The sequence below is a fragment of the Sabethes cyaneus genome, chromosome 3, assembly GCF_943734655.1.
Source record: "Sabethes cyaneus chromosome 3, idSabCyanKW18_F2, whole genome shotgun sequence".
Lineage (NCBI taxonomy): Eukaryota > Metazoa > Arthropoda > Insecta > Diptera > Culicidae > Sabethes > Sabethes cyaneus.
In genome coordinates, this window is record NC_071355.1 from 22,659,906 (window position 1) to 22,681,540 (window position 21,635).

At 39.9% G+C, this 21,635-nt stretch overlaps 1 protein-coding gene across 8 annotated transcripts in view; it reads right to left on the reverse strand.

Moving 5' to 3' along the window:
- Positions 1-21,635, reverse strand: part of LOC128741336 (patched domain-containing protein 3-like) — a 64,468-nt gene that overhangs the window by 16,106 nt on the left and 26,727 nt on the right. For 7 of the 8 annotated variants that reach the window (XM_053837094.1, XM_053837086.1, XM_053837088.1 and 4 more), the window contains exon 2: positions 11,352-12,063. In XM_053837094.1, the coding sequence (XP_053693069.1) occupies positions 11,352-11,623 (272 nt within the window). In that variant the 5' untranslated portion in view covers positions 11,624-12,063. Of the gene's footprint in view, positions 1-11,351; positions 12,104-21,635 lie in introns of all 8 variants that reach the window. The other variant, XM_053837087.1, reaches the window with a different exon arrangement.

A 21,635-nucleotide genomic window follows, 5' to 3' on the forward strand; every position in this document is an offset into this window, starting at 1 on the left:
CAATGTTACTTTGTCTTTTTGAAAGTTGCGCGAGAAATCTTCTACGCGTCGACCCAAAGACGTCGACGTCGACGCGTGAAGAAAAATATTAGTACTTGAGGTTGCACTATTGCAAAATTGAAAATAATGCAGCATTGTCCAATAGGAAATCCTCGATTCATTTCAACCTATTTATCTACAGACAAACATTTAATTTTTATCATTATTTCAATGTTTCCTATTCCGTCGGAAAGATTCCTTACCCTGTCCAAAATACCTAAACAACCCTAATACCTTGAGTCGATGTCCTTTGTCAAAAAGATGACACCTTGTGTACCCCCGTTCGTTTGAGCGTTTTTAATCTAAACACTTTTTAATTTGAACCCCGTTGGTTTGCACGACGTGGAAATTAAAAATAGTTCAAATGTCATTCTCAATATGACATCATTTGCTTATGCACACAATGCACATAAACACGATTTGTTTGCACTGACCAAGCGTGTTTAATCTGTTTCACATTTCGTTGTCCCAACGATTATAATAGCAATCCGATCGGAGAATGAAATATTCGCTGCTTGCAACTGCCAACTAAATCAAACCATCAAAACAATAACAAAGAACAGGGAGGCCAGTTCATACAAGTTTCAGCATATTTAGGGTGGTCAGTGGCTGGTAAACGGCTGAATAATGCGTACCGTCGGTGCCTTGTGCACGTGTAGGCATAAAATAGACCCTACAGTGGTTCATAGCCTCTTATTCAGCAACTCCTATTCCTACCGCCTCGTGGTACCAGCCGGGATACGAGCAACTTTGGTGGAGATCGGGTAACCAACCCCGGTGGAAGCCAAGGTCGTATGCTGACAGGAAAGGAGGGCTCTTTCGAGCTTCGTTGGCCCTCCGGCGAAACAGGGGGTTGGTGTAGCAGGCTTTGCAAGCCGTCACCACGAAAAATATTAAAGCATGGAACGAAGAACAAATATATTCTTACTGGAACAATCGGAATAGACCCACGCGACGAAAAAGGACTATGGATTGGAAACTCGGGACGTGGAACTGCCGATCTCTCAACTTCCAAGGGAGCACTCGAGTGCTCTCCGACGTATTGAAGAACCGCAAGTTCGACGTCGTAGCGCTGCAGGAGGTGTGCTGGAACAGCTCAACGGTACGTACGTTCAGAGATGGACATACGATCTACCAGAGCTGCGGCAACACACACGAGCTGGGTACAGCTTTCATAGTGATGGGCGAGATGCGGAAACGGGTGATTGGGTGGTGGCCAATCAATCCTCGAATGTGTAGGTTGAGAATCAAGGGCCGATTCTTCAACATAAGCATTATCAACGTGCACAGCCCTCACCTCAGAAGTACCGATGACGACAAGGATGAATTCTACGCGCAGTTGGAGAGTGAATACGACCGCTGCCCAAAATATGATATCAAGATCGTCATCGGGGATTTCAATGCTCAGGTCGGCCAGGAGGAGGAATACAAACCGGTGATTGGAAGGTTCAGTGCACACCAGCGAACCAATGAAATGGGCCTAAGACTTATCGACTTTGCCGCCTCCAAGAATATGGCCGTACGTAGTACCTTTTTCCAGCACAGAATCCACCATAAGTACACCTGGAGGTCACCAAATCAGACAGAATCACAGATCGACCACGTTTTGATCGACAGTCGGCACTTCTCAGACATTATCGACGTCAGATCCTATCGAAGCGCTAACGTTGACTCGGATCACTACCTAGTGATGGTTAAGATGCGCCCAAGACTCTCCGTTGTGAACAACATTCGGTACCGACGCCAGCCTCGGTTAGATCTCGCGCGGCTGAAGCAGCCAGACGTCGCCGCAAACTACGCGCATTCACTCGAAGCTGCACTGCCGGAAGAGGACGAGCTGGACGAAGCCCCTCTCGAGAACTGTTGGAACACTATCAAAACAGCCATCAGCAGTGTAGCGGAGAGCTCCATCGGGCATGTGGCACGGAATCAGCGGAACGATTGGTTTGACGATGAATGTAGGAGGGTGATGGATGAGGAGAACGCTGCGCGGGCGGCCAAGATGCGCAGTGCCACACGTCAGAACGTGGAAAGACACAAACAGAAGAAGATGCAGCGAAACCAAATCTTTCGGGAGAAAAAGCGCAACCTGGAAGAGCAGGAATATGCAGAGTTGGAGCGGCTGCATCGTTCTCAGGAAACGCGGAAGATCTACCAGAAACTGAACGGATCCCGCAAAGGCTTTGTGCCGCGAGCCGAAATGTGTCGGGATAAGACTGGCAGTATTCTGACGGACGATCGTGAGGTGACGGATAGGTGGAAGCAGCACTTCGACGAACACCTGAATGGCGCCCAGGCGGAAAACCATGGCGGCGGGGAAAGCGATTTCGACGGTGCAGCAAACGGGGAAGAGGTGCCAGCCCCAACGATAGGCGAAGTTAAGGAGGCCATCATGCAGCTAAAGAACAACAAGTCAGCTGGAAAAGATGGCATCGGAGCGGAGCTTATTAAAATGGGACCAGAAAAACTGGCCGTTTGTCTGCACCGACTAATTGTTAGAATTTGGGATACGGAACAGCTACCGGAGGAGTGGAAAGATGGGGTTATCTGTCCGATCTACAAAAAGGGCGACAAGTTGGACTGTGAGAACTATCGAGCGATCACCGTTCTCAATGCCGCCTATAAAGTGCTGTCCCAAATCATTTTCCGCCGTCTATCACCAATTGCGAATAGATTTGTGGGAACTTATCAAACCGGCTTCGTCGAAGGTCGGTCTACAACGGATCAAATATTTACACTGCGGCAAATCCTCCTAAAGGGCCGTGAATACAGATTTCCCACGTATCATTTATTCGTTGACTTCAAAGCCGCATATGATACCATCGACCGGAAAGAGCTATGGAAAATCATGGACGAGAACAGCTTCCCCAGGAAGCTCATCAAACTGATTAAATCTACGATGGATGGTACGCAGTGCTGTGTTCGGATTTCGGGTGGATTGTCAAGTTCATTCGAATCACACAGAGGGCTTCGTCAAGGTGATGGTCTTTCATGCCTGCTGTTCAACATAGCGCTACAAGGTGTTATGAACCGAGCGGATATCAACACGCGGGGCACGATATTCAACAAATCTAGTCAATTCGTCTGCTTTGCCGATGACATGGATATTATCGGCAGAACATCTGTGGCGGTGGCTGAACAGTACACCAGACTAAAGCGCGAAGCAGAAAAGATTGGGTTAAAGGTAAATACGTCTAAAACAAAGTACATGCTGGCCAGCGGAACCGAGGCCGAACGACACCGCTTGGGCAGTAGTATATTGATCGACGGCGATGAGTTTGAGGTAGTCGATGAATTTGTCTACCTTGGCTCACTGGTAACGGCGGACAATGATACCAGCCGTGAGATTCGGAGGCGTATTATCAGCGGAAGTCGTGCTTACTATGGGCTCCACAAGCAATTGCGGTCGAGCAGGCTAAGTCCCCGTACAAAGTGCACTCTGTACAAGACGCTTATTAGACCGGTTGTTCTCTACGGGCATGAAACATGGACAATGCTCGAGGAGGACCTGCGAGTGCTCGGAGTTTTCGAACGACGAGTGCTAAGAACGATCTTCGGCGGCGTACAGGAGAACGGAGTATGGAGGCGGAGGATGAACCATGAACTCGCACAGCTCTATGGCGAACCCAGTATCCAGAAGGTGGCTAAAGCTGGACGGATGCGATGGGCAGGGCATGTTGCAAGAATGCCGGACAACTGCCCTGCAAAGATGGTGTTCGCCTCAAATCCGGTAGGAACCAGACGACCAGGAGCGCAGCGAGCAAGATGGTTAGACCAGGTGGAGCGAGATCTGGCGGAGAGTACTCGGTGTCCGAGGAATTGGAGAGCGGTAGCCCTCAACCGAGTTACATGGAGAAATTTTGCTCAACAGGCTCTGTCTTAGGACGGCAAGCCACCTAAGTTAAGTTAAGGGTGGTCAGTTGTTCAAATTAAAAAGTAACCCCGTTAGTTTGCATGAGGAATCGTTCAAACGAACGGGGGTCCACTGTACTTCATTTGCAACCACGTATGACATTTTTACAGAAACCTCATATTTTTATGTCAATTATCTACTGACAAACCTCACAGAGTCTTAGTTTGACTCTTTATTTTTCCTTCCACGAGGTCTGTTAGATACATATTTTGAATGTTTTTGAAATATATTTTGGGTTTAAGAACAGCATGGCACTCCCGTATTAGCATGATTGGTGTTATACCTAGATTAGGTACCCTATTATGAAAAAGAAAATTCTGTCTCGTCACAGGCGTAACAGGCAACAGTGCGGCTAAAATCGACACGACACCCTGTCAGGGTGTCGGTTTTACTCTGAATTGACTTGACAACTACCTACTACGTTGACCTACTCATAAGATCTACCTGGTTAAATAATTCAAAGCGAGGCACGGTTTAAATTCGAACCACTTTGAAGAGTTTAATCAGTTTAGTTCAGCTGTGAGTCAGTACGTAACCTTTCAAATCAGCATGCAGTCGACATTACCGCTGCACATCTTTGAAAATATTTTCCAATATCTTACCGTTCCGGATCGGCTGAATGCTTCGTTGGTGAACAAAAACTGGCAAATGGCCGTGTGTCAGTCGAGGGTGCTTCTTAGGGACGTAGCCGTCAAAGTGTGCCATCTCGATTTTCTACCTTACCTTATGGACCAAGAAACCATCCAGAGCCTCGAGCGGCCATATCAATGCGTATTTTTCCCAGAAAACGCCAACAAGCTAAGTTCACAGCAATTATTTTGCATAGTGAAACGTTTAGATGACAGATTTCGCTTTCAGTCAGCAAAGATTGAACGGTTCGGCCATTATAATTTCGGGATCGGTAACTGTTTGCCCCACGTACAAAGTTTGGATGTAATCATCGATTTAAATTCAGAGCTTTGGTCGGAAGCGTTCAGAGCTTTCCAAAATCTTAAAAATCTTACTATGCGTTGCGGCCACGATAGGTTGCTCCATTCGGCACAGAAGTACTGCCGGAAGCTATCCAGGTTACACTTGATAACATTTGCAATATCGAATCATTTGCAGTCAAATCTAGAGTTTCCGGAACTCGAAGAATTAATAATGGAGACAATATTAGTTCCAGTATCGTCAATATATTCTCTCTCGAGACCATTCGTTCCAACTGGTCCACGTTCGTTCATATTGCCAAAACTAAAACGTTTAACAATCTGGCAATACGATACCAATATTGAGAGAATATTACGGGAGCCGTTTAATTTCAATTTAGTTTTGGAAGCTCCCCGGCTAGAAACAGTAAAAGCTTCGCATCTCGCAATGCAGACAGTAACTATTACCATGCCAAACCAAATCCGATCGCTCTGGTTAGATCTTTGGAGGTACGGCCGTTCACCAAACAGTCGTACAGCTCTTCGCTGGCCTTCTTGGCTGGAAAATTTGGAACGGATTTCTTTAGCTTTTCGTGATTCATCGACTCACATGCCACTGTTATTGCCATTTTTTGGTCAATCCTGTTCTCGACTTAAGCATTTAATTCTGGACCAAGAACCGACTCAATCAACCTTGCTAGAGACGTTCCTGAAATGCGGAGTGCAGCTGGAAGTGCGCACTCCACGGCAACCACACGGTACGTCTATGCCGAGAGAAATATCGACAATAGTGGAAGAGGATGGCAGCTTAGACTGTCGCGTATATCTACGAATTGATTTTATTATGTATCAATATAACCTAATAGGTAATACTGTATTTATTTGATATAAGCTAATAAATGATTTCAAAATAAAATAAAAGTTTAGCTCAATGAGTAGCGATTGCTTTTTCTTTCTGTTTGGAAACTCTTTTTCGGAAGGTTTTGATTATGGATCGCTCTGGGAGGAAAATGGTCCATTAGCCTGGGAAGTGCTTCCACTCGGTCGAGCCGTTCGTTTTCTTCGTTCACGTCGGGTCTTTGTTGAGCAACCATTTTCACTGTGCTGTCTTTCGGCCTTTTGACAAGGTGCCCAGGCGATTCTTCCAGTACAGTTGGTACAATTCATCGTCGTCATTGTCGTTAGCATAGAGACGAGGTAGGTCGTGCTGTTACAAGTTACTGGGTCACTCGTCGCCAGTTTGCCAGGTGTTTCAGAAGTCGTATGTCGCTTATCCGCAAGTTGTAAGTTGTAAGCAAGATCCTTAAGCCAGTTAACGTTAATCAATTGCATACTATAGCAAGGTAGTTACTTAAAGTTGACTACTCAAGTCTCGCAAAAATTTCCAAGATGCGATATCATCGCCAATCACCATAGATGTTTAATAGTGGCTGATTGTTCAACGTTTAGTGGAACTATAAGCTCGAAGAAACTGATGAAAATGATACACAGACTACAGATATTAAGGAAATTTAAACTTGTCTTCATCTAACAAATGTATATGAATATTTTTAGGGAATTACTATAACAGGGCCGGCGCTAGCCAATTTGTTACTTCACTCAAAATGACGCCCCCAGAACAAACGAAAAATAGCTGGCGTTGCTGTTTGCAGCCATTTTACTAGCTACACACTCGCAAACGCACAGTCTCGTAGCGTCTTTCTGCATAACCACTCACGAGGCAAACAACTCGCCAGCTGCCCGTGACACCATGAGATATCAGGCGGACAAAAATCAGAAAACTAACTTTCATTAATCCGCTTAATGAAATTTTCTATTAATAGCAAACACTTCAATAAGGAAAAATCCAAAATAGCAAGTCTCTAGTCGATGTTGTTTCTGAGATAGAGGCTGTCACAGTTGAAAAAAGATGTGATATATATGCTTTTTGCCATTAAAACATGTTTAAATTCAAATCAATTTTTGAACACTATTTCCAAAATTAAATCTTATGTATTATATATCATTAAAAAGGTAATGAAATGAGCTTTCCGAAAAATGGTTTAGATGGCTAGAGGAAAAATAATAATAATAAAAAGCATGAGAAGAAGTAAAATATGAAAAAATACGAGAATTTTCTGTTTTGTTAGTCGAGAACTATTTTTCTCCAGATATCTCTAGGTTAATTCCTCCTTCTGGGTTAAATCTCAGGTATATACTATCAAGATCAACTTATGAAAGAATTACGTGCCACCATGCGCCACTGCGAAATATAGTGTTTTGAAATTTTCTAGTCACCAAGGGAGATTTCAAGACTAAATATATTTCCAGCGAATAACAAACACACACACACACACACACACACACACACACACACACACACACACACACACACACACACACACACACACACACACACACACACACACACACACACACACACACACACACACACACACACACACACACACACACACACACACACACACACACACACACACACACACACACAAACGCGCGCGCTCAGCTAACTGATCAACGTGCAATTATGTCAACAGAAGAAGCATTTAGTAAAATCATATTTCGAAACTGGATTAAACAGATTCCAATATGAAGTAATTCATAGGGAGTCACCATCGAGATTTCCTCTTTACAACGTTATTGGAACTATGAAGAAAACGTACGTCCCTCCTGCTAAGTTCATCGAGGAAACGTCTTCGAAAATTTTTGATTGCAATCCATATTGAGTGGGCTGAATTTTTAGAGCTATGGCCTATTTCAAGATATGTTCTAGATCTGCTGAACTTATGGACCAATTTCGGTAAATCTTACAAAGCTTATATGGGACGAATGAATAACTTTACTGGCCTGATAAACTCCATTAAGTTAGAATATTGTTAAAAATAGGGGCAAAATCAGCAAAACTTGATACTTGTAAAAACGGTAAAATTTAGGCTTCAAATCAATTTTTAAAGCAAATAAAGCAACATATGATATTTACACCTTCCAGAAAGTTACGTATTTTGATAGTATCAAAAAGTTTGTAGAACATGTCGAACCTGTTAGATGAAATTTGTGTACAAAAAATTTTAAAACTGATTTTAAGGGGGTCACGACAGAAAGTCAATTATATCTCGCAAACTATATGATGCAGATACTTTCTACTTTCGGCAAAGTTTAATGAAATTCAAAGTTCTACAACTTTCCCGAACACATGACCATGCTATCTAGTTCCTATGAAAAATTAATTTTTTCAAAATTGTTATCCCCTTAATATCTAATTAAATGAAAATGTCATTAGATGCAGAATGCTTTTTTATGAAACTTCTCCTAAAACACCTAAGCTCGAAAACATCAGGAAAAGCGAGAAAAGACTTTTGACCGCCTTTTCCAGAATAGTCCCACTGTGCGTCCCTCCATCAATTTTAAAAACCATCTGTTCGGATAGTTTTCAATGCGGTACACAGATTCTCTGCAGCACTTTCACTGTGTAGCGCAAAGCTAAAAATATTTATTTAAAACTTTAGATTCTAAGTATTCATTGTAATTTGTTTAACTTACATTTAGTCTTTTCCCGTACTTTTTAGCTATCCGAAACAATTCGCAGTCAACAACGGATGAATGGCCAATCTACAGGTAAGTTTTTTAGCAACGGCAAAGGTAAGTATAATGTCTTAGGTTTTCGCAGGTTATCTTTAACAATAGTAAGTATATCCGTACCTCTTGTTTCTATTCTAGGTTATCCTTATTATCAATGACGAAGTGGTTAAACCACTCTGCAAATCGCCAGTATATTTGTCCTTCTGCAGCAAACTCTATTTTAGCTAAATTGAACTTTCACGAACTATCCTTCTCTAAACATTCACTTCTGTACTTTTAAAACTTTAATTTATCTCTCCTATCCAATCTTGCTTCATTTACTTTCAATCGTTCACTTTTTCAACTTATGCTGTTTCTTTATGTTTACATGGACTACAACCATCATCATTATCATCACCATCATCTGTCACCTCGCACAGGGGTGTATTTACCCATTCGCAATTGCACTGCATTGCCAGTGTCGCCAGAACACCATCGTTTCAAAAAAAAAAATAATATTAATATTTAGGCCATTGCAAATCATTTTCAAAGTTTTTGTCACCCCCCCTCCTTGGAAATTGGCTTGTCGGGGGGCAAAAAAATAATTTGTAGGACACGAGTTAATTTTTTTTTATAAAATTAATTGTCTGTGGACTCTATAGCCTGAAAAACTCGAAAAATGAGTGTACGAGTTGAGTTAACACTTCTAGCACGAAATAGAAATGAGAATTCAAACAGTGAAATTTCCGAAAATCGGCCTAAAAATTTTTCTTTCGTTTTTGTCTTTTTTTTGTAGATTTTTGCATGCAAAATATTAACGTATATATTAAAAGCAAGAATAGATTTGGTTTTCGCGTTTAAACTTTAAGTAAAAATGCCTAAAATCCATATTTTTTTGTGCTCGATTAAAAAAATTCTCTTTGTTTTTTTTGACCCCCCCTTCAGTGGTCCAACACCGGAGGGACAAAAACTTTTTAAAATATTTGTAATGGCCTTATTTGAAAATAAAATTGGGGGTGTTTTGAGATATTCGCATTTTTCGTTATAAATTGCGAAAAAATGTGTGATCTTTACAAATTAGATCTTCACATCAAACTGTTGCAGAAATATTTAAACCCGAGAAATAACTTTTTTTTGAAAATCTGCAAAAAGGAACCAGCGCCACTGCTAGGGGGATTGATCAATCGACGTAAAACTTCGGGAAATTTGTTGTGGGGACGGAATGAACAATTATGCCAACTTTGGTTGAAATCGCTGATGGTCGAACCCAAACCTTGTGTGCGTTTGGGATGGAATGACCCATGTGAAATGTTTGCAAATGTACTCTAACAACATATTTCAATCATATCAACTAGAAAAAACATCAAAAATCTTAGAAAAAATTCGAAAATATTTTTGTCCGCCTGCTTGTATGGAAATTCCCCATAGTGGCGTGAAGGATAGCGGCACGCTGGAATACAGATTTTGCATTACTTTTTGTTTTCTTCTACATCTTACGCCCTCATTTCTACTCGCGGGTGGGAGTGCGAGTCTTCGTGAGTGATCGGTATCAGTTGCTCAGGCAGCAATGACGTACGAGAGCGACGACCATGGCTGTTAGCTAAATACACACTCGCAAAAGTCGTTGCAGTGCATGAATAAACAAGAGCGGGAGTCCGAAAGGAATGCTTATGCCGGCGTGTTCATTAGAACGAGTAAGCGTGTGTCAGAAAATTACACAAGTGCGGGCTTCGCAACACTGGCTGATCGCAGATTCTAAGAGATTCGAAAATCTCTCCCGAAAAATTTCTAAATAATTTATTATCATTTTTGCCACTTTCTCACCACGTTTATCTGTTGTGTTTTATTAGGAAGAGATTTTCATCAGAAGGAGGTGGAGCGCAAGCGGAAAGCGAAGAATGGTGTAGACGAATGAACCATGCACTGCAGGCACTACTTGGCATGATTCTCAAAGTACACTTGTCGAAAGTTGAGAGAGAACGATGGGTCCGTCACGTCGCAAGAATACCGGATGACCGTGCAGTGAATCTGTTTTCTTCTAGACCTTCATAGAATTCACCAACATTTTCGGCCAACATGGTCGCACGTGTATGAGGGCCTTTAGGAATAGAGAGACCCAACTTATTAGATGGCTCGACCAGGTTGAAGCCGATTTGCTTGATTCGAGATGCTCAACGAATTGGCCGCAAATAGCCCAGAACCCAATTCAGCGGACAGTACATCTGGATACACCACTTGCCATCCCGGCTTTATGCTGCTAAAGCAGAAGGAAGAAAGTTTTCTATTAACCACTTATTTATTTAAAGCTACTGCTTTTTTATGTAGACGAAATGGCGCTCCAAGCAGCTGCTTGTTTTGCTTAAGAGAAGCGCCGGCTCTGACACAATAAAATACAGTACAGTAAAACTTGAAGTACCAAACTGCACAACATTTTCAAAATGTGAACAATATTATCGCATTCGTAGTTCTACGTGAACCTCTCGTTCGTGCCCGTAGGCGTGGACCATTATACTTTTTCCTTATTATGAATTTTGAAAAACTTCTTTGGCAAAAATGTCTGGTTTCCATGCTACTACCGAAACCGTTTCTTCAACATGTGTTTTGAAACTGGACTAACCGGTTTAGTTAATCGACTCCTGCCTACTTGCTAGAACTTCTTGCGAAGCTGGAGAAACCAGATTAACAAACAAATTGCCTATCTCATTGCCATTCTTTAGTTACTCGCAGATTTTTTTCGTTGCGAAGCAAAATGTAAAGCAACTGAACTGTAAAGCAAAAATTCTTCATCATTTATTCGCGTTGACTGCAATTTAGCTAAACAAAAAACCCTATGACGTACTTTTGTTGGGCTTGGCTTCGAAACCAATCAGATGACTAAAGCTAACCTTTAATGCAGAACTAATTTGGCAAAGTAAACCAAGAACTAAACTTACCGGTAGAAAAACTGTCCGATGGCATTCGACACGTTGTAGGACAGCCGGCCGAGGCAGCCGAGCTGCCGTTTTTGTCCGTGCTGATCAGTGTGCTGCTCGCCGGCGGAGGCCAACTTCGCTGTTTGCTCCATTTCCTCGGCAACCGATGGTTTTCTGTATCCGTTCGAGGGCACGGAACCGTTGCCATTTGAGGCTGCGACGACGACGACGACGGTTGGTTTTTTCGCACGGCCATTTTCCGTCAGCGGAACGGACAGCTCGGTCGGTGGCATTCTCTCTGCTTTCCGTCGTTTCACTATAATCTGACTGACTGATTGTCGTCGCTGGGCGGTCCGGTTCGCGAGACTAAGAGATCGCCGTTTCTGAGCTGATTCTTCGTCGAGTTGAACAACCACTTTTGGAAAGCGCGCTCATGAAGATTGACGGACGTATTTTACAAATGTGCGCTATATATCACTGGCAAATTGGACGGACGGTTTCTGTTGCTATCAAGATTCACTGCCGGTTGTAGGATGGGGCCATTTGGGACGATATAATCACGGTTATTGTCATACAGCGAATCGTTTCACTTTTGTCGGGCGTGTTAGCTCGAGACGAAACAATGTTACTTTTTTGATGAGTCACTGAGTCAGCTGAGTGCTATTACTTGGCCAAATTTTGGGCACCACTTGACGTAATTTATTCCTACAGCTTTGTTTATACACTTGTGCTACTGTAAAATGAGAAAAAACCGACACTTGATGAATTGCCTGCTGGAGTAGCGTTAAATGGTCAATTAAAACGGTGTACTTGAATGTAACGAAATGGAATGAAGGTCAAACCGGAGGATACCAAATCGGAACGGAATTTGGCAGAAGTATCATGTTCATTGAATCTTGTGAAGGTGAAGTGATTGTAATTAATTTCACCCATTTCTTTTGACGTAAGACTACGTCTTACGACAAGGTTTCCCTAGGTAGGGTGTTATTCGAAAAATCTAAACACGAAAAGTAGTCAAGTTTTGAACGTTAATAACTCAGCGACTTACTTGTTAATTTTTAATATTTTTGCACCGATCGACCGAAAAGTGTGTTACGCATTGATATACACTCAAGTCGCATTTTACGCGAAGGATACCGAAATTCGCGTAAAAAACCGCGTAAATTCCAAAATTCGCATAAAAAACCCAAAATTTCTGGTAAAAAAAACTTTGTGGATTTCAACACTACTCGAGAAAATAGACGTTTAGAGCACATTCGCGTAAATTCCGAAATTCGCGTAAAAATAGTCGGGGAGACGGGACGCGAAAGAGAAAAAAATGTAGAAAACAAGAAAATGAAAGACCAAAAGAAAAAACGAGGCTAAAAAAGAAGAGATTCTACGGAAAGGAAATGCAAGACGAACGGAAGAGAAAAGAAGGAAAGGTGTTAAAAGAAAAAGTGGAACAAAGAAGAAACATCTGGATAGAAAAAAAGGAAAAGAAATGGAGAAAATATGGGAACGGGAAAATTGAGAAACGGAGAAAATGAAGTAGAAAAAAATGGAAGAGAAACAGAATAAAACGAAAAATACAACGTAACAGAAAGGGAGAAAAAGCAGGATAAAAAAGGAAGAACGGAACAGACGAAAACAAATAAATAGAAAAGGTGTTAACGGGACAGAACACAAAAAACGATACTGGAAAAGAGGAAAAACGGGTTTAAACATGCAATATGAAGACGAAAGCCGGAACGGAAAAGAGATAAACACGAGGAGGAAAACGGAAGAAAGATAAATCCGAAAAAAACGAAAAAGAGGATAAGCGAGACAAATAGAGGAAAAATGGAACAAATAAGAAAATAACATGACAAAAAAGGAAAACGCAACTAATAAATGGATGTATAGAGAGATAGTCTGTCTGTAAATATGTATGAATGTATGAATGCATAAGAGAGAGAGAGAGGAAACGAGGTCAAACGGGTTGTAAAGGGATAAAGATGGGACAAAATTAAAAGGGAGAATGGGACGAAAAGAAAATCGGATTAACGATAAAGGTAAAACTGGAAAAGACAAAATGAAGGGGCCATAAAAAAGGAAAACCTGAGACCAACGGGCTAAAACAGAATAACCGTGACTAAAAAGAAGAAAAAACGGGACATCTATAAAAGAGGAAAAACGGAAGGAACAGACGAAGACGAAAAACAAGAAGGAGAATATTTAGAATACTCGAAACGAGAAAAGGGGAAAAGACAAGAGAAATGATGGAAAACGAGAAAGAAAATTATATAAAAATGAGTGAAAAGCAAAAAGAAAAATAGAACTGAAAATAAGAAAAAAATGAAATCGGATACGCAGAAAAACGTAACAATAAAACACGGGACGGAGAGAAGAAAAACGAGAGAAAAAGAGAAAAAACGGAAGAAAACGAAGAAAAGTGTGAGCAAAATCTTAGAAAACGGTACAGAAAAAACGGAAAAACTGGAAAAGCGGGACTTGCTCAGCACTCCGAAGCAATTCTGGAAAAAATTAATTGAACATTATTTTTTGATAAAGTATGTACAGCTCGCTAGGAGAAAAAGATCACCTTATTGATCACCTTTTATAGTTATTGAATTCCATAGAGTTGCCTATTTTAGTGTGTTCAACAACTTTTCTTAAGAAAAAAATCAACAAAACAAAAACTATTATTACCCTAGTAGGTGATTCCATGGTCACACGAATAGTGTGAAAATATGTGATGTATTTTATTAATGAACTTCTTCAAAGTATCACTCTTAAAAAATTACACATTTTTGTATAAAAATGACTTGAGTGTATTCCGCTCTCTTTCGAAATTTAACTCTCCGATTTTTGTTCGACAGACTACGCAGCCAACTGTTAGCACAGGACAATTGCGGGGCTCGTACCACGGTCCTTGTGACTATCAGCTTTTCCCAGCCGAGATTTGAATATGCGATGACTAGCTTGTTGGACCAATGTCGTACCCTCGTCGGGTTGCCTGATTGCCCGATCTCACTCGGGGCTCCTTTCTCACTAGTCACTTGTAAATCTGTTTTTGTAACGAAAACTCTCATAATGCTTTTTAATGCCTCTTTTAGGTTTTTGAACCTCCCCCTTTTTAATGGTCACCCTATTCCCTTTTTCAGAAATAAAACAACTTGTACAACTGCTATCTCCAAATGCAATTAAAACGCACTCTTTACCCATTTGAACCTTTCCCTTCCCTTGTAAGAGACCGCCTCCCTCTTTTGTCAACCCCCCGCGTGCTGATTCTTTTATGCCAAAAAATATGTGTTTGACAAACGTCGTTTGATGAAGAACTGTCCAGAAGTTCCAGAGCTCTGGCGGAACATACATTCATACTCAAATTTCTTATCCCCCTACATGTCGGTTCCTTCCCAGTCAGCTCCCCCTTCTGTCACGTAGCTAATTATGCATCGGTTTGCTCAATGAAAATCACTAAAATAGAAACGAAACAAAAGGTTAGTTGACCAAACTCGTGTTGTAGTCTTTGACCTTGCAATGCGGTCAGGCATTAATATTAATATTTTTTGAAATGATGGTTTTACAATTGATAGAGGGACGGTAGGGGTTAGTAATGAATTTTTTTTGGGAAAGGAGGGGAAAGAGTGGAAGGGGGGGGGGGGGGTAATAGGTAGCTACGCTTAACAAGTTGTTGTTGTGACTCCAATCTTTTGTCCAATACCGGAAGGTGCATGGGTCGAACCAAGCTATAATCAGAGATTATAACCGGATTTGAATCCACAACACCTGCCAGGGCGTGTGGCTCGCTGGTACCCGTGTACCTTTGAACCATAGAGGCGCTGGACAAAAGAAGACTGCGCAACCCCCCTTGTTAATGTAGCAACCTAACCGGTGTTTGGGTTATTTTTAGACACACAGATTGTACTTTTTTCTCCGCCAACTGTAGAAACTACCGACCGAGAAGTTTTGGATACCTATGAATCAAAGGTACACGGGTACCAGCGAGCCATACGCCCTGGCAGGTGTTGTGGATTCAAATCCGGTTATAATCTCTGATTATGCCAAGGAACATGTGTGCCAAATTTGATGAAGAGTTGTCTAGGCATTTCGGAGTTGTGGCCTCCCCCTGTTATGAGCCCCCCTCCCCCTCTTCTTGTCAACCCCCCAGTGCTGATTCCCTTTTATCAAGAAATAGGTATGCCAAGTTTGGTGGAGATCGGTCAAGACGTTCTGGAGTTATGGTGGAACATACATACAAACATACAAACATACTCACGCTCACTTTTATATATATAGAAGATTTTCCAACACACTTCCTCTCATAGTAGAAACAAGTACTAAAATGTACAGCCCATCTTGAGCCCATCCTTCCTTGTGCTCTCTAAGAGACCAATTTTGGCTTGAATTGTGAATAGGTCATAACTGCAAATGAGAGATTCTCTTTGCGTCTCCTCTTTTACGTCTATCACGACGCTACAAATACATTTGACGGCATCTTTTTCGCACGATATCATTCTTAGCGTCATATGCTAGCTAATCTTTAAGAAAAATTGCATTGAAATGCTTTCAGGCACCCGTAATAGACGTAAGAGAGGAGACGTACAGAGATTACCACTGTATGTCAATTTTAATTTCAGTGGTGAATGACCCTTTGGGTTAAAACCACTCAAAAAAAAAAAAAAAAAAAAATTTAATTTCAAGTGAAACTTCGTGGGAACTAATTTCTCGTCCATGTCCAAATTGAAGTCAATATTCATCTCTAATTTCAAGTAAAGCTTCCAATCTATCTTCCGAAATTAAGTCCTACACCCATTCTAGTTTCAAGCCTAATTTCCCGTTCAGTTTGAAATAAAGCTTCAAGCCCTAAAATCAAGTCTAATTTAATGCTTTATGTCAAGTCCGATTTCAATGGGGAAGGCAACTAGGAAAAAGCGCCCAACATAGCTCTAACCATCCCAAGCCCCTACTTAGCGCCTCCACGTGGCCATACCTGGAAATACTTCAATTTTTATAATTGAGTAGCCAAGCTAGGAGTTGCGGGGTCGTGCGGTTTTCAGTTCCTAACCTTACAATGTAGTTTTAGGCAACCATTAAACCACACGACTTTATTTTCAAGTAGGGTTTATTTCTAATTCCCGTCGTAGTAAGTAAAGCCATTCTCATTTTCATCATTTGTTGGATGGATTTAAAGAATACTCTAAAAGTTCTTGTGCTGATTTGACTAAAACACATTTACCTTCCGATCCGTGAACTTTTAAATCACTGAAAAGCAATTATTAAAGCATATTATTGAAATTACGCAACCGACTTTATTTCTTAAATTCGTCGTACCGTTTTAAAATCCATCTATGAAAATTTTTCATCGTCCGAACTAAAAATCACATCAATGTATACAGTATAATCAATATATATAGAATGCCAGTGTCGCTGGTGTTTCATGGATATTTTGGTGGCAAACATGTTGCTGGTTCGTGTCTTGGATACGGGAACTACATTGTCAAATTGCCCAATAGAAAATTTTCCTGCCGACGAAATACCTTAAAACGACCAAATCGGGTGATTAATCCTACGTGATTTACGAAAAAGCAGAAAGATTTTTTATTGGGTTGCCTTTTTAGTTTGACAATCAGATTCCCGTTTCGAATCGATCACTCACACATATGCGCATACAATGTAAATACATAATTTTCAAATGTGTGATGTTTACCACGAGCACTGCAGCAACACTGGCATTCTATATATATTGATTCTACTATGTATACGAAGCTAACGCGCATGTATTTGTGTAGGACGGCATGGCAAATGTTCTTCTGCAAAAATTTCTGCAGGTCAGGCAAGTTTTCCTGGCTGTAGAATAACGACAATGCCTTGCGTGAGTTGTTTTCATTTATGACTGACGGAAATTAAAACGATTAGTCGACATTTTTTTCTTCGACGCACGCAAAAATGTAGGACATCTGGCTGGTAGGACTACTTTAACCCTCTAGTTCCCAACCCTGCCAATTGGCGGGCTTCAGCAAAATCGTTGTAAATCTACTATGCTTATTCGTTTTATGTTGAGATCCACCCATACCTTCTCATTATAGTCTAATCTAACTATTCGAGTGGTTTGTTTGTTTTATTACGTTAATTTGAAACAGATATTTCGTGCGAAACTTGAAAAATGCCGAAAACTGAGAAAAAAATTATTTTGCTCTGCAGAGTGAAATTCAAATTGTTGTAAATTGCTTATTTCTTGGAATAAATGAACAAAAAAATTATTGGGTGAGTAGCTGATAAGTTATACTTCATGGTAAAAAAGGAAATTTGCGATAAAAAGTTTAGGAACTAGCCGATTTTTATCAAGGAACTGACCCCGCCAATTGGCGGGGTTGGGCATTAACGTCAACTTTTTTTTGGTAATTTGACAGCGTGTTGTTTTCGTTGTATTTATTGATTTTTTTCGAGTTTAAGCTACAAATTATTGTTATAGGCCTTGTTAGCTTCTTTTATATGCCTTGAAAAATACACAAACATGCAGTGGCATTAATATGAAAGGGGAATTTACAGAACTTATCACTTAATTTTCAGTGCGCCTTTTTGACGAGCTGCAATATAGCGCTTTATAGCTATATCACAAAACATTTTTGCATTTTATGGTATTTGAAAACTATAACCCTATAACCAAGAAACAGATTCAATGAAACCTGGCGAAGTTTGCGGCTTAACGACAAAATCTTGATAAGCAAAACAATATTATTCAAAATGGGATCTATCAATATCATAGACCATTTTAAAACTGCAAATTTTAATCTATAGGGTAGTTGATCCAATAGTTGTGGTAGTACCAATAGTTGCGCTATTATTCATTATTAATGCATATTTTCGTCACCGTAGCATTTTAAATAAAACAATTACATTCATTATATAAAACAGGTTTTTAGAAGTATTGGTAGTTAGACTACACCATTTAAAATTAAAGCATTATTTGCTAAAATGCCAATTTTCCAAAATCCAACGCACAGTTGGAGCGCACAACTATAGGCGCTCATCTATAGTTTTGCTACGATGTTTTTTCACTTAGCAACCTACCAATGTATATGGAATACCACAATTAAAGGAACATCAAACTTAATTAAGGAAACATTAGCGCAACTGTTGGCACAATATAATTGAATCGGAAAATTCATTTTTTCTTTATAAAGCTTCTCGTACAACGAAAGCAATTGTCTTGCCTTGTGACAAATACCTTGTATTTGATAAATTTATATCCCACAAGCATTAACTGAAGCATATACCTCAATAAACAAGCAAAATGAAGTTATATTGTGCTTAGTGGCGCAACTAATGGATCATCTACCCTACCGCTTAATAAATTTGTGTTAATGAACAAATTGAGTGAATTACCAGTCGATAAAAGATTGTAAAGAACAAATGTGTACTACAAAAATGAAAAACCCAATTTATCAAACAAATCACATAAATGAGGATTTAAGTTTCATGTTCTATCAGACTCTAAAGGTTTTTCAAAGGTTACAGTTTCAAAACATATTATGGTGTAGGCAATCCTGACTTGGGAGTAGCTACTAATATTGTTGTTCGCCTTTCTAAAATTTTGCCGGATTTTAAAAATCATATTTTTCGATTGTTATTATAAGGCATTACCATTGATTTTATATCTCCACTCGAGAGGAACGAGAGGAATATACGACTGGGAACTATTCGGAGTAAGGCGTGGTACACTAATTACGTAACGCAAAAATTATGGTTTTTTGACCCCCTCCCTCCCCTATGTAACAAAAAGTAACGCTTGGCATAGCCCCCCCTTTAAATTACGTAACGTTAACTAAACCTCCCCCCCCTATCATTGAATGAAAATCGCACAATCCATTTAACTTTTTTGGTTTTGCAAACTCAAGAAACACATCGATTTTACATTCTTATCAAAACTACACTGATCAGAATGTCAATTTTGAATTCTGATCAAACTATATGATTTAACACAACCAGGTCTGAGTTCAAAACAGGAATTTTGATCAAAATGGATTTGATCAAGTAGAATCGAGTCTAAAATCTTAGCTGAAACAGCAATAAAGCATCACCCCATGTTGCATGTTCGGTTAAACGGTTTGCATCTGCTCAGATCTATTTAGCAAATTATAATTCTGTATTTTTTTAATTTGATAAATTTGTTACGTAACTCTTCTCAAGACTCCCCCTCCCCCCTATGTAACAAAAAGTAATGCAAGCTTAATCTCCCCCCCCCTCCCCTCTGAACGTTACGTAATTTGTGCATGAAGCCTAATAGAATCTCCAAAAGCAAACTGCTTACTGATAAGGACATCAATAGGCAAGATCGTGGTGATTCTGCTGAATTCATTGCCAAATTTGAAAATACAACTGTTTCTGTGTCTGTTTGGAAAGATTCGCTTCCCACGGGCACTATAGACAACGATGAACTGGAAGTGGTTGATGAGTTCATATATTTGGGATCACTGGTCACCGCCGACAATATTACGGGTAAGGAGATTCAATGATGCATTCAAGCTGGAAGTCAAGTCTAGTTTTCCTCCGCAAGACGCTTCGATTAACCCCTCTAGGGTCTACTTCATTTTTAGCACTGCACTTTTTATCTTTCAATATTTTTTACCAAATTTGAGAATTTTTCCGGAAATATTTTCTATTTTCATAATATCTATAGATAATAGCCATATGTCATATGGTCCCGGAGTTATTCCGGAGTTCCTTGGGCGACCGTGACGTGGTTTTTTAAGATAAAGTTGCCAAATATTTAAAACTTGATTTTTGTAAGCATATCATCGACTGTGGACATATCAGTTACTTTGCCGCCGTTATGAGCCATGGTGCGCGCCATCCGAATCCGAGGGGATATTATAAATCCGGAACCGGTTCCCATAAAGGGACATTTCAGCATCAGTAAATTATGTCGTGTCGCATATCAAAAAACATCAGCACTCGACAAAATAGCGATTGGCGATCATCTCATGTGTCACAGAGGCCGTATGACCGGTTCCGAACCCGGGAAGGGTTTCTTTTCTGATTCAAGCACGGAACGGACTTCGAAGGAACTTGTCCGGGACCTGGAATCGGCCATATGGTCAAAAATTTCAGCTGAAGCTCATTATAACTAGTTCCATAAATACTAGCACTGTTATAGATGTTCTGAAATCAATGTCCCGAATTTAATCGAAAAATTTGATTTTACAACTTTTTTGCGCCCAGGTGCCCAACCCCGCCAATTGGCGGGTTACGAATTTTTATAAATAATCAAACTATTCCTGAACTTTGTAATTAAAGAATATTTTTTCCATTATTCTGGCCACGAAATGAGCATTTTAAAATTTTTTCAAGCAAATCAAAAATTTGGGCACTAGAGGGTTAATGATACAAAGCATTTAAATAGATCTCAGCTCACTTTGATTGATCGCGTATAATAGACAACAAATTAAAATATTAGGGAATAACTAGTTTTGCTGTGTGTGTCAATTTTTAATAATTTGTGTTGGATAAGACGGAAATAGGCAATTACGAGGAAGCAGCAACATACCCTATTATATGATTTTTGGCAAACTAATCTATTTTTCAGGGAGCGAAATAAGGCGCTATATCCTTGGTCGATTGCAGCCTGGCCTCTGGTCTATACGCCATTAGTTCATCCCTGAGGGTCCGGAGTATCCCGAGCAGGAGAGAAGAGCAAAATAATATAAAAACAATATCAAACTGTGTTATGATGCTATATTTTGTTAATGAATAGATATGGAGACACATTGATAACACATTTTGTTATTGAGTAGTTATTAAAAACAGTGGTTGTAAGATGAGTTTAATAACTGATTTTGTTATCATATCTTATTTTGACCTTAAAATGACATTCGAAATATTTCATAAAATTTTTTTTAATGATTAAAGAAATTTTTGGATTTTATAAATATTTTATAAAATGATTTTTTAATATCTCATATGTTACTATATTTGTTATTCAATACCTTAAACATACTAAAATATGTTATTCTAAACTCTGAATACGGTCAGAGTTATTGCTTTGTTATTCAAAGTTATTATTTTGGCGTTAAAGAAGCAAAATTTTAATATTATTTTTTGTTATTTACCCACTATGTCAGCCAAAACAAGACCAAATTTTGATATGAGTTATTCGATTTCTAATAACACATTTTGATATTATTTTGCTCTCCGCTCCTGCTCGGGATCACTTAACCTTTATTAGCAAAGATACTCCCAAGACTGTAAATAAATCATCCATGTATATGGGAAACGTTTGGCACGGGAGGTCCATGCTTTCTTATTTCCCCTTGATTTCAAGGAGTTTAATGGAATTAGGTA